This window comes from Pezoporus occidentalis, unplaced genomic scaffold, assembly GCF_034315485.1.
Source record: "Pezoporus occidentalis ecotype Australia unplaced genomic scaffold, CSIRO_AGI_Poc_V1 ctg54, whole genome shotgun sequence".
Lineage (NCBI taxonomy): Eukaryota > Metazoa > Chordata > Aves > Psittaciformes > Psittacidae > Pezoporus > Pezoporus occidentalis.
The window spans coordinates 822287-835903 of record NW_026915877.1 but is presented as its reverse complement, the minus strand read 5'-3'; the positions used below and the strand labels follow the sequence as shown (position 1 = coordinate 835903).

At 37.1% G+C, this 13617-nt stretch overlaps 2 protein-coding genes across 4 annotated transcripts in view; both read right to left on the bottom strand.

The window, feature by feature from the left end:
• The window catches only part of ARHGAP15 (Rho GTPase activating protein 15), a 344865-nt gene extending 335050 nt beyond the window's left edge, over positions 1-9815 (bottom strand). The window contains exon 1 of the mRNA XM_062637715.1: positions 9622-9815. The gene's annotated coding sequence lies outside the window, so the exon portion shown is untranslated. The remainder of the gene's footprint in view (positions 1-9621) is intronic.
• An 11-nt stretch (positions 9816-9826) lies between these two features.
• KYNU (kynureninase) overlaps positions 9827-13617 on the bottom strand; it is a 57720-nt gene continuing 53929 nt past the window's right edge. For 2 of the 3 annotated variants that reach the window (XM_062637719.1, XM_062637720.1), the window contains exons 13-14: positions 12603-12833; positions 9827-10994 (exon numbers count right to left, since the gene is read on the bottom strand). In XM_062637719.1, the coding sequence (XP_062493703.1) occupies positions 10842-10994; positions 12603-12833 (384 nt within the window). In that variant the 3' untranslated portion in view covers positions 9827-10841. Of the gene's footprint in view, positions 10995-12602; positions 12834-13617 lie in introns of those variants that run through there. The other variant, XM_062637721.1, reaches the window with a different exon arrangement.

Below are 13617 nucleotides of genomic sequence, written 5' to 3'. Positions count from 1 at the left end.
AAAAAGTCAATAAAAAAACAGTAGAAAGTCAGATGCAGGAAATAAAACTTCTCTGCCTCTCTTGTGTGCAGATGCTTTCAGGGGAGACTATGTTGGCTGAAATGGACCAAGAAAACAAAACAAAACAACAGGTTATCAAAGACATGAAGCAGTTAGTTGAATTAAACAATTCCAATCACTTCCTATTTTTTTATTTTCCCATGATATACAAGAATACTTCTGTTTTGTGCACGGCTATACTCAGTTGCTCTTTTCCTAGCTCCCTCCTCCTGACAGGCAATTGCTGTTGAACATTCTCATATGACCTGGAAGACGTCAGGAAATCTTACTGATTATTGGTGTATGGGAGTATCCAGATTTGTGGAAGGAAAATTAAAAAGAAATAAACGCACCATCAGTGCAACTGATAACCACCAGGCTGGGTTTTAGATATGTTGGTTGGTCGCACTTCTTGGAAGCCTTCTTCACAGCAACCATCTACAGATAATAAAGGAGGTCTTTACTTAGACCACTCCAACATGTAAGAACAAATACATTTAATTTCAGCTTGCTGGAAGCAGGCAAAAATAGAACACTGATTACCCTTATACTACAGCTTTTGAGATTGTTCCAGTTTTTCAGTTCCTTCTAATTTTTATAGTCTGTGGTCTCTGAAGTCATATAGTTCCTTTTCCCTTGTTTCTCAAGACCACTCTTTCCTCCTCTTTCCTCTGGTTCATGCTTGTAGTCTTGCTACTATAAGCTCCCTTTTATTCTGTCAAACTTAATAGGGGCTCTCCTAAAGCAGGTGAACAGCACTGTCATATTCTGATGCTGTAGTAACTTACACAGGTTATCATGGAAGAATCACCTTTACACTATGCTAACAGATGCCTAGTGCCATGTTTTACATCTCTACTCTTGCATGATGATGGGGGATATTTAGCAAAATATTATGACTCTAATTTCTTACCAGGCAGAGTTATACCTTCTGAGATATGAAAAGCATTCATCCAGATCCATTATTTCTATTACTCCAGATAAACTCTGCAGTAGGACAAAGTATATCATTAGCAGTTGAAAAGGCAAGTGTTATTTAGGGTTAGGGAATATTTTTTGGCTTTTAGGAGTATTTTGGATTTAGAAAGCGGGAGAGAGGGAGTCTAAGATGTTAGATGTGGCTCTTTAGGTAGCAGCCTCTGCTCCTTGGTCATGCACATAGGCAGAATGTTAGCAGAACTACATTTCTGCTGCAGCCTCTGTGTTTAATTAGTTAATTAATTATAGTCCCTTTAGTCCACCTCCTCGCCTGTGTTATCAATTTCACCTTTATTTCAAGCTCCAGTTATCATGACCCTTCTAGCTCTTTTGATCAAAAAAGCTTTAAAAATTAGGCCTTTGGGAAAAATCTTCTCAGGAAACTTTTTAATCCTGGTTTATTCTTCACTTGGAACAGGGTCTGCAAAACCAGCTTGCACTTATTACTCTCTTCTTCACAGAGCCACACGTTCTTTTTGATAGCCTTTAACAGTGACAGTGTGATGGAGGCACCACACCAGGCCTTTGCCCCTTGTGCACAAGCTTGCAAACTTAAAACAGGACCTTAACAAAAAAAATTTAAACATTGTAACTCCAAAGTGTATGTCATTATGATATACTGAATGCAAGGCAGCTGTTCCTAACAGATTTGACATATAACAGGGGTAAAGTAATTTTACACAAATCATTATGTTCATTATATTAAATTAATAGATTAAAATTAGTCAGCGATGCTTTGTAAGACCATCTTACCCATAGATCCCTTTATCCTTATAATCTAAGGTTTTGGGATTTTTTTTTCTCCTCAGTATTCTATGCAGAGAAGACATAAATGCCCAGATCACTCAGAGTATAAGCCCTAAATTAATGGATGTTGAACTTCTTCCAATACAAGCATCTGAAGGAAAGGCACTTTTCTTCAGATGCTTATATCAGAAATATAAGCATCTGGAAATGCTTATATTTATAACAGAAATAGAAAATGACAATTTTTTTCCTGATCTTTTGAAGAGTGAATGAATTTTTTTTCCATCCTATAGGAACAGATTCTGGACTAATTTTTCCCGCTAAAGGCTTTAAAGTCCAAAATCCGTCAAACATCTTGTCCTCAGAGACAATGTCATCCAAGTTCAAAGGATCTAGAGCCCTGTAAAATTGATATCTTATTTCAGAGCTAACGCTTTTGTTTTCATTGAATGTTTGATTTCATCAAATTAAACCACTTCTTACACTTTCTATATATGTGCCAAAAAAAAAAGAAGACAGAATCAAACCTCTCAATTCTCTGAAAAAAGGCACACATACACACATATAGATGTACATGTATATAATATACATTCAATTGGTGTGTTTTTCTGTCTAATATTATTCCAGGATAGATTTACCTTAGATTACGTCGGTTTTCATATGTTATTTGAAGTGCCTTTGAATTGAAAATAGTAATCTTTCAAAGCATTTATTTTAATGAACATCATTATAATTAAGAGCATGCTTTTTGTAACTAAATATAAAAAGAATTTTTTTCAAGTGAAGTCTGGATGTGATTACTGATGGAGGAACTTCAAGATCTTTTTTTGCTAAGCATTTCAATATTCATTCAGGAAAATGTCAGAATAACAGACTTCAGCATGTAATTTGGGTGATTCATTATTTTTCTGGGGGTTTTATCACTTCAGTTTTAATATCCAGTTAAAGCAAGAAAGTTTGCATAAAATAAGAATACTAACGAAAATGAATGGGATTTTCTCATCAATTTAAGAGTCAAGTTCCACTGTTTTTTAGTATGTCACTATACATGGTGTATGCCACTACCTTAATAAGCTGTATTTGCACAACTATATGTTAAATGGGATACAGTATAGGAAAGCAGGTAGCATAATCAACAATTAGATTCTAGAAAACAAATGTGAGGTTTCAAAATGCACTTTATCATGACTTCATAATTGATAAAACTGAAATACCTGACACCAGGATGGTGAATTACAGGAATCAAGTTGTATCATGAGGTGGAGAGAAGGTGAGGCACACGAAGTCAGGCTGCACCTGCCTCCCATCAGCAGAGGGAACTAGGCGTCAGCAGGGCTTGGTGTCCACAAACCCTGCACTGAACAGAGTTACCTTAAATTTAGCAACGAAAGCTTTCTCTAAACTTTTAGCCAGCTCCTATTGGGTTCAATGGTCTTGGCATGACTGGCAGCAGATCTCTACAGGCTGAAGCTCACATTACCTGCTGTCCTCCCTCACCACAGCTGTACACACTTGCAGCTGTTAGTTAGCATCTATTTATAAAAATGGGAAAACATGGACAGACGTGTACTATGAAGGGCCCCTCCCAGATTTGTATTCCCACCAGTGAGCTATTCTTAATACAGTTAATGGCTCCACCACACACTCTTTTACTAATATAACTATCATTGCTTTGCTTACGGCTGTTTTTTCTCTAGTCAGGAAATGCTAGGAATGTTTTCTCAATACTTGCTTTGACTTGGTTGCTCAAAACCACAACCACATCCTTGGTCCTGCATCATGAAGGGTCAACTCCTCAATCCCTCACTCCAGTGAGTGAAACCTTTTCCAAGCTGATGTGATGAAGATCATCTCTTGTAAATTAATGTATGTTATTAAGCATTATATTTACCCCTCACCCTTCTAAAACTCAAACTTTTTAAGTGAAGAAACATAGTAAAGATTCCTGGGACAATTAGACCCTAAAGAAGAACAAAACAAAAGGACAGTAAAGGGTAATCAGAGTTGTGCTTTTCAAGTGACACAGTTTAATGTGAGTGGCATCTGTTGTGGGTAGAGGCTGAAAAAATATCACTGCTGTTGCTGCAATTGTACCTGACAACTCCGCTGATAGAGGCTTTTCATTTCTTAAGACAAAGTTTTCCTTTCCCTTTCTTTATATATAACCAAAGAGCCTTGCATTCAAAGATTCTACATTTTATAGCTGTCACATCAAAACCATTTTTACTGTCACAGTGTTACAGAAACTCAGCTGCAGAATCAGGAAAAATAACCCTTTCAGAGGCAAATAAGAGAACTCAGTAACAGGTGAATCTGGATTTTCATTCACAGTTTCTCCAAATATCTACATATTCACGAGTTATGCAGTTGCAAGGTGTTGATTTGTCTAGGGTGGTAAGAATTGGCAGAATCTGTTGCTTCTTGACCAAAATGGTTTAAATTAGATACCGCACATAAGACCATCTGAGCATTTTGCAAAAACTTCCATCTAAGATGATAAAACTGTTTCTATGTCCTATGTGAAGGACGAACATTTCTGAAAATTTCCTTTCACCTCCCAGCTGGAAATTAAAAGAAAACACTAGTTAAAAAGAAACACAGTGTCAGTATGCTTTACATACCTCACTGCTAAAAAAAATACATATATATATTACAGCATTTTTCTACTGAGATTCATTAATGACATTTTAATAGCTCCCAGTTTTTAGCATCTTGTGCTCAAATATCAGTGTAAACTTTGCAGACATCCACTCCCAATTACCTTTGCAGCAACAACTCCACAACATGCTTTCTCCCATAAAGCAAGTTGCAAGTTGGATCCATAAGATTTTATTTGTACTCTATAATCACAAACCTATGGTAACACCTATCCCACTAAGGACAGTTTCTCCAGTTGCAGGGTATTTGCTGTGTTGCAATAGGTAAAACCATGAACGATGCTGCAATCTATATGGGTGTCTATGCAATCTATATGCCACCAGGCCAGTTGGCGTCCCAGAAGGCATAATTCCGTTCAGTGGTATCTTTAGTGCTCAGATGCTTTCTTTAATTCAGAACATGCTTCATTATGAAGACAGAATTGGAAAGTTTTCATATATATCTTCATATTCATACCTGGTACTATGATGATAAGACTGACATTACTTTTATTTCAAATGAAGGGGTTTCAGTGCTGCTTGCCCCCATGTTTATTTCAGAAGCCTCTATAAATCTTTCCCCACATGGGAGTAATTTTGAACATATTAAATAATGATTTTTCTATGTCTCTCCCACTTTGATGTAGCCTCCTAGGAGAAAGACCTATCCTGAATATACGGCCTGATCATATTTTAACAATTTGACTATCTCTTCAAAATCCACCAATAAAATGTAAGTTTTAAAAAAAATAGAACTTTCTCACTGAGCTTGGTTGATAAGAGACCCTGTCCCCCAAAAATTATAATGTAGCAACTTTTTGAACATATACTTCAAATTCACATTTCATGTCTTATTTTTAAAGCTATTTTTTATAATTTGATTCATTGTTCAAAACTCTACACAAAGATATAGGAAACTTTGAAATTTATACCTTGGACTTTTAACATGTACTCAGGACTAGACATAAATGTCAAAGAGAAAAAAGACCTAATGAACTCTTTATTGGTGAAATACATATTGCAGCTTCCTAGAATTTTAAATGGTTTGCAAATAGTTCCGAAGCAAAATAACTACAGAAGTTTACTTACAACATTGACTCTCATTCAGCATCACAGGGTGGCTGGAAGCCATTTGTTATGCTAGAATTTGCAGTTACTTAATTTTGTTGAAGTTTAGTGGATCGTTTTAATGTTAACAAAATGTACAGGGAAAAAAAAAAGAAAAAAAAAAACGAAGGAGGAAGTGCAACCACAGAAGTATTTTTCTGCCTAGAAAATTACATGACCATAAGTTTTCCTTTTCCCTGACTTCTTCTCAGGCACAATAATGGCTTCAGGATTTAAATCCTTTGCTGCTATTGTGACTTCAAAGCCTTAAAACTGCAATTGAATGAGGTAGTTCATCTGTCATTATCCAAATATGAAGCAATTATGATGAAATAAAGATAGAATTCCATTGAGAAATACCCCAATCAATTCTCACTTATATTTAACTAGAAGCATAAAACAGTGCTTAGAAGAGTAAGTTTAGGTAATAAAAACTTGGAATATAAAAAGTGTGAATTACTGATCTATAACTTAGTCATTTCTGAATAAGCTTTCTAAAAATATTTCAAAATATTGACAAAAGTTTAAGCTTACAATGAAAAACTGCCTCTCAGCTGTTTGTAGAATAAATAGCTTTTCCAAAACATAGTTTCATCAGTTTGGGTGCCCAGACATTGAGATGGGAACCTGCTGAGATTTTTAAGGGTCTCTGAGCAGGTCAGCTCCATCTGAAACATGTTAGATCATGACATGTTAATTGCATCTGGAAGAAGTGAGTATATGAAATAACACACCTACCTCAGCCATGTCTTCATTATAGGGCTGTCACTGCTTTGATGTTTACACATCCTGCAAGGCCCCTCTGCAGATTCAACTCCAGATGCTTATTTTTACCTCTGTGAACACAACCAAGGCCCCTGGGGCTAAAATTTCATGGGCAATTCCCACCTCTACCCTGCTGAACATGACCATAACATAATGTAACATAGGTTAAAATGTTAATTATTTTACTGTCTTTTGTTTCTTTCTCCCTTCATCTTTCTTGCTTAAGCTACTTATTTATAATGCTCTGATTATAAAACTGAAGCAGGTGGATTCTGCAGTACCAAGGGTTGTCAATGTTTTGTATTTTAAGCTCTTCAAATGGGGCATGTCCTTCCCATTCTCAATCAAGCAACAAGCTCAGATGAGAAAATAACTGTATGTCATACCTTTTTTCTCACTCATATCACATTGTTCTTTTGGAAAACAAAACCAGCCTTTTCTGCCTATGAAACAGGACTTTGCTTTCCCTTTAGTCTTCCCATGGCAAAACAAGGTAAAAAATGCACAAACGGATGCTATACTATTTTTTCGTCATGTTTTCAACAGTTGCAGTGAGTTTAAGAGATATGTACAGTATTGTTATCTATCAGCTGAGAAGGATCACATATAACTAGAGATCTCTATACTCATGCTTATCTTCCTTCATTTTGGAGACGTTTTATCACCCTATCTGGGTGTCAATTTTCTGTCATCTACAGACTTTCATGTCTTGCAGTTTAATTTGAAAAATGTAATTTCTTCAGACAATCCAAGAACTAAATGTTATCACAATTAGAAAGTAGCAGTACTTAATATTGAATTTTAAATCAGAGATGCAAGTAGCAAGAAGCATTTGGGGTATATGTAATTAATTATTTCACACATAATTATTCCTGATATTACTCTAACTGTGATAACTTAGAGCATTTGAAAAAGCAGACTGCAATTTTTTTTCTTTGCATAGAAGCTCTTTCACTTGATATTCTCTTGCTAAATAATATGTAAAATACTGACACCTAATGTTAGCTTTCAGTATTATTCATTTTGAAAAACTTTTACTACGAGTAGGGAAAGACCATATGAAAATGAGCTTATGCTGCAATTTTGTGCAAGTAAAACACATTTCCCTCACTTTTTGGAAATGATTTTCTGAATTTATATATATGCCTATAAAAGCAAGTAGCTTTCATGCTTATCTTCACAGCTCATAGGTTCAGAAGAGTGAGTAGTTACAAAAAATTGAAATAAGTGAGTTTTGACATGATGAATTTAATCAAATTCATCAAATGGAACACAAATTACAATTTATAAAATTAATATTTGTACCTGCAGCCTCAAATGTTGCTAAAAGACAAAATACTACTAAACATTTATTAATCATAGAGTAGTTTGGATTGGAAGTGACCTTCAAAGGTCATCTGGTCTGACACCGCTGCAATGAGCAGGGACATCTTCAACTAGATCATGTTGCCTAGAACCCTATGCAGCCTTGACCGTCACAACAGGCCCTGCTAAAGAGTCTCTCCCCATCTTTCTTATAGGCCCTTTTCAAACACTGAAAAGCTACAGTAAGGTCTCCCTGGAGTCTTCTCTTCTCCAGACTGAACCCCAACTCTCCCAGCCTTTCCTCATAGGAGAGGTGCTCCATCTCTGATTATTTCTGTGGCCCTCCTCTGACCTTTTCCAGCAGGTCCATGTCTTTGCTGTACTGAGGACTCCAGAGCCGGACACAGCACTCCAGTTGGGGTCTCACCAGAGCAGAGGGGCAGGATCGCTTCCCTCAACCTGCACACACTTCTTTGTGTGCAGCCCAAGATATGATTGTCCTTCTGGGCTGAAAGAGTGCATTGCTGGCTCACATACAATCTTTCATTCACTGGTACTCCCCAAGCCCTTGAGAGGCCTGCTCTCCATCCCTTTATCCTCCAGCCCTTATTGATATCAGGGATTGATCCGACCCAGGTGCAGGACCTTGTACTTGGCCTTGTTGAACCTCAGGAGGTTCGTTTGGGACCATTTCTCGAGCTTGTCCGAGTCCCACTGGATGGCATCCCATCCTTTGGGCATGTCAACTGCACCATTCAGCTTGGTGTCATTGCAAACTCAATGAAGGTGCACTCAATCCCACTTTCTTTATGTTGTTGATGAAGATATTAAACAGTACTGTTCCCAGTACAGACCCCTGAGGGACACCACTTGTCATTCAGACATTGAGCCATTGACCACTACCCTCTCACTGCAACCATCCAGCCAATTCCTCATCCACTGAACAGTCCACCCATCAAATCCATGTCTCTCCAATTTAGAGAGAAGGATGTTGTGAGGGGCTGTGTCAAAGGCTTTACAGAAGTCCAGATAGACAACATCTTTAGCCCTTCCTTTGTCCACTGATGAGTAACTTCATCATAGAAGGCAGAACTGACTAGGTTGGTCAGGCAGGACTAGCCCTTGGTGAAGCTGTACAGGCTGTCGCAGTACTCCATATGCCTTACCCGCTATCTTTCAAAACCTGGACTGTATAGATTAAGTAAGTGCTTTATCTACCCTACTTAGATCACTTTCCTCAATCAGAGACACAAGGAATGGTTTTCACAGCTTGTGAATTTAATGCAGATGCCAAACTGTGACCTCAAAATTCACCATCTATCTCCTTGCAATTTCCAAGACAGGTGGTCCAAACCTGGTGTCTATGTGCTATTTCAAAAGAGATTTTGAGGTCCTTACTCTTCCTGTGTTTGTCACACAACCGAGGTTCAGCTGATCTAAAAATAAATTTATAAAAAAAAATATCAAAAAAAATCAAAATATGACCTAGCGTCATATCTGTATTTACATTAAGCTTGCGTAACTTTATAGGGAAGACATAAGTGACTGTTAGCCAGAGCTGTACAGCTGCACAAGCACTTCAAAGGCACTGGCAGTGAAGTAAAACACTTTTCAACACTGTGGACAGACACAGTTTTATATTCAGCAATTTTTTCATCAGCAGTCACTTTACGGAAAGTGGTCCTTTTCCAAGATCATGTCATATGACAGATAAAAGTAGCTGTGTTGAAGGTGAAAATATAAAAATAAAACTGCAGCCATTGAAGTACAGATACCTGGTCTGCAATACAACGATATAGTCACAGCAGAATTAAAAGGCATGATGTCAATGTAATTAAAATCTCTTGAGTGAGCCAGAGCTTTCCAACTGATTAAGACTCCTGTGCTACTCTTTATAACTATTCCAGTTTAAGAAGCTGTTCTTACTTTCCACAAGTGCTAAAAATACCAACCTATGCTTTATTTACAGTTCGTTCAGCTTTCCCCTACACATTGTAACCAATTAAATAGGTATTACTGTAGCAATAATTTTAAATCTACCTACCTTTGGGGAATTTTAGAGCAGAGGCAGACACAGTGAAGGCCATTGGGTTTCTCTGTTCAGCAGGAGATGCTCAAAGAGTGTGAAAATTTTAACCACCAAAAAATGCCTGTGAGCCAAAATAGAGCTGTCCTCACTTCTTCCCCCAAATCCTTTCTCATACTTGAAGTAGAATAAAAATTAATACCATCAGAAGTAATTTTCTAAGTAAGTGTTTCATTCCATCAACCAGACACATTAAGTATCACCAGAGACAAAATTTTAGTTGATTCTTGAAAAAGAGTACAGATGTAAGCACAGATATAGAAGCTTAGCTGCCAAGTATGCTAAGGTGTTATTTATGACTTAACTTTGGGTAAACTGTTGGTTAAATTCAAACAGGTTTTCTTCATAGCTTTGGGCTGCCTAGTGCAAATCTCTGTAAAAATCTGGGCCACACTGTAAGTTAACAATGAGATATTTTGCTGCTGCTTAAACAATTCAGAGTTCATTTTGCCTAATCCAAAATAAGCCTTGTTAAAAAATGCAGTAAATGCTCATACAGCCCTTCACACTGGCTTACATGAATGTAAAATTATTCTCTGCTTCCCCAGGTATATCATCTCCAAGATGACTCCCTAGAAATGTTTTGTTTTAGCCTACTGTATCACACCAAAGGTATCTGCAATGTATATTCAATTATATCATTAATTAAACTAGAATTTCAAAATGTTGGACCATTTGAAAAATTCAGTATGCAGCAGTTAGCAGTTTTGAAACAACTAATTGTTCAACTTCTACTTTTCAAGTATACCATGTACTTTAAATAGAATTGCTAAATTAAAAATGTAAATTGGACCGTATCTTTTAACAGTTGGTGATTTGTCTATTTTCCACTTTTTATTATGCATAATTTTTATAATAAAGAAGGGATTTTTTTTCATTCCTGTTCTAGTTGATAGCAATTCTTCCATGCTTCTCAAAGCTAATGTAATAAAACAACATATAATGTTTAAGAAAAGCCCCATTAAAATATACAAAGCATACTAATTCATGAAGTCAAAGTCAGAGCAGAGTAGAAATATAAGCTTTAATAAAACTATGTCTGTTGTAAATAACTATTCAAGCACGGTCATTTTTTTGCAAATTGCATGGGCTATAGCTTAGTGTACTCGAAGCAAAGAATTGCTCAGTGGGATAAATGCATCTTAGTCAGAAATAGATTAAAAGATACAGCTGAGCCATCAATAAGAACCAGATAATGCAGTATTATTTGCTGTTTGTTTTGAAGATGTAATTGCAGATCCCAGGATTTCAATAAATCTGTGCACATCATGGAAAGAATTGTAGAGAGGAACTGGGGTAACACGAAGAGCATTTGGTTCTCTCATGTCACACTGCAAAACAGAAAGGGAACACTTAGTAAATTCCTGATATATTTGAAGATGTCCCTGCTCATTGCAGGGAGGTTGGACCAGATGACCTTTGAAGGTCTGTTTCAATCCAAACTGTTATACGATTCTATGATTTGTCTGTCAGACTGCATTTTTAAACGTTATCCTTTGTCTTCAAGGAAGAATGACTGGACTGATGAGCCGCATGTAAAAACTTTGGGGCCCCCAAGAAACTACTGCACAGAGCATTATTGTGAAGAACGTAGCAAGGAGAGTGGTGCTTTGCCTAAAGAAGGATGCAAGGCTCAGGATGGGCAGGAGTCTAGCAGTGCCATTGAGGGGCTCCATACCAGCTATATATCTCCACAATTTACCTTAACACCTATATCAACCCACAGTTGAAGAGGCACACGGGTGATAAAAAAAGCCACCACAAAACAGAAACATGCCAGTAGACAGTGTCCTGTACAACAGGTGCAAGTAATATCACAGGACTTCCAGTATTTTTCCTCCCCCCACAATGAATTTGAACATGCTGCTGAATATTGCCTCATATGTGAAGCATATTACTGCATCATGAAGACAAGCCAACAGTGTAAGGCCCTGTGCCCTTTTAAAAGCAGCAGTTCCTGGAATTCCCTGGCAGCACCAAAACAGCAACGTATTTAGCCTCAGTGAGTTGTCCTTTGGGGACACAAGTCAAAAGCAGAAATAAAACCTGCATATCATTTATATGGCATTAGGCTATCAGCCTCACCTCCCAGCACTTCTAAATCAATGAATGTATAGCCTTAAATTTAGCTTTTATACTTTTTGAGAAGTGCTAACTGGCAACTGGGTCATCACATGGCACCACCATTCAGTAGCCTCTTTTCCTGAGTGTTAAAACATATCTCTAAGGAAATGACAGCTTTTTAAGTCCTTCAACTCAATGCCTCACAAAGAGCAAGGGTTTTGCCATTTGCAGATGAGGAAAGGGACTCGTGGAGGTTCAGAGTTCCTTGCCATGGTCAGTCTGTAAGTATGTGATTTGTGGTGTTGAGGACAGTGAGCACTGCCTGAACCCTCATCCCTGACCGCCTGCACCCCAGGATGGCTCAGACCAACTCTTTGGCTTTCTGGCCTTGTGTCTGGACTCATAGGAGGGGACCTGGACTAGCACTCTTAACAGGAGATGCCTGTGCAGGCAGTGTATTGCAGCTCTGAAATACTCATATTTGTGTTTTTCCAGTGATTTAGGATTTTTCTTTTTTTTAATTTCCTATCTTTCCTGTTCAGACCATTAGCTCCAGATCCATAATTCCTCCCACTGTAACACACCCATAAAGCAGCTTTAACTTCACTAGTGACTCCTGGGTGCCACTCGTAGAACTATTGGAAATAAATCAATAGAGATAGGGCAATATACACATTAACAAATAATAATAACAAATAACAAAGTAACTCATTTGATTATTTGCATAACTAAAGATTGAAGATGCTATGTAAGCAATTTTCATCATTCCCAGGGTTTTTGCCCTTATATGAGACTATATTTGAATAAAAGCAAAATTATTAATTTGTTATGGTTCACAAAACAGTGCATAAGAAGATGAGGTTTGATATACTCACAGCTACTCCTCTCTTTTCCAGCTCTTTAAACACAGATTTGATTGGAAGTGAAAAAGATAGCGTGAGTTGACATCCTCTTTCCTCAATCTGAGATGGTGTGATTATTTTTACAAAGGGCTTCTCTGGATTTGTCTTATCTTCATTGTAGTAATGTTTTATCAGGTATTCCAAGTAACCAGTGAGTAGAATGGATTTCCTTCTCAATGCTTTCATTGTAGTTTGACCAAAAACCTGTAATGAATTTAGATCATTAGAATGATTATATAGTAAATATTGCAATTTCATAACAATGCCAAAAAAAAACTGAAAAACTTAGCCATGTTAAATTTCTATTGCTACAGATAAGAAAAAGGAAATTAATACTAAAAGGGTAGATTTCTCTATCCATTCTCATTGGAATCAAGTGGTAATATCAGATAGACATTATACATAAATATGTCATAATTGGGCTTTTTAAAACAGAGGATAATGTTATAACTCTAGATAATGAAAGACACTTCAATCTACTGCTAAGTACCTGCATGAATGTACTTGCACACAAAAAGTTTTCTGAGACCATTCATTTGCACATCTGAAGAGGCTCCATAAATTCTCATACATGGAACAGGACGTAAAACTCAAAATCACATACAGGTTTTCTCCTGTATGTACTGCAAGTAACAAAATCCAAGGTCAAGACTGAAACATGGCTGATCTACAAATACTTGTTTTGGAAAACACAAAATTTATACTAATAATGACTTTGCTACTTTAAGTCCTGTACAGGCTCTGTCTCTGATAGTGCACGTGAAGAAAAAATATTCACTTGAGTCTGGTTTAATAGCTCTATGCTCTTACACAACTGCAAGGACTGGTGAGCTGCGGAACTCAAAATATCATAAGAAGTGCAAAAGTGACTGCTTAAAAAAGACAATGCTCCTTTACCACAGAAACAAGAACAACCAGTGTGGCAGGAGAGTTTGGGAGAAGGTGAGGCAGCTTCTACTTGTGCTCTGGAAATGTTCAGTTACGGGGA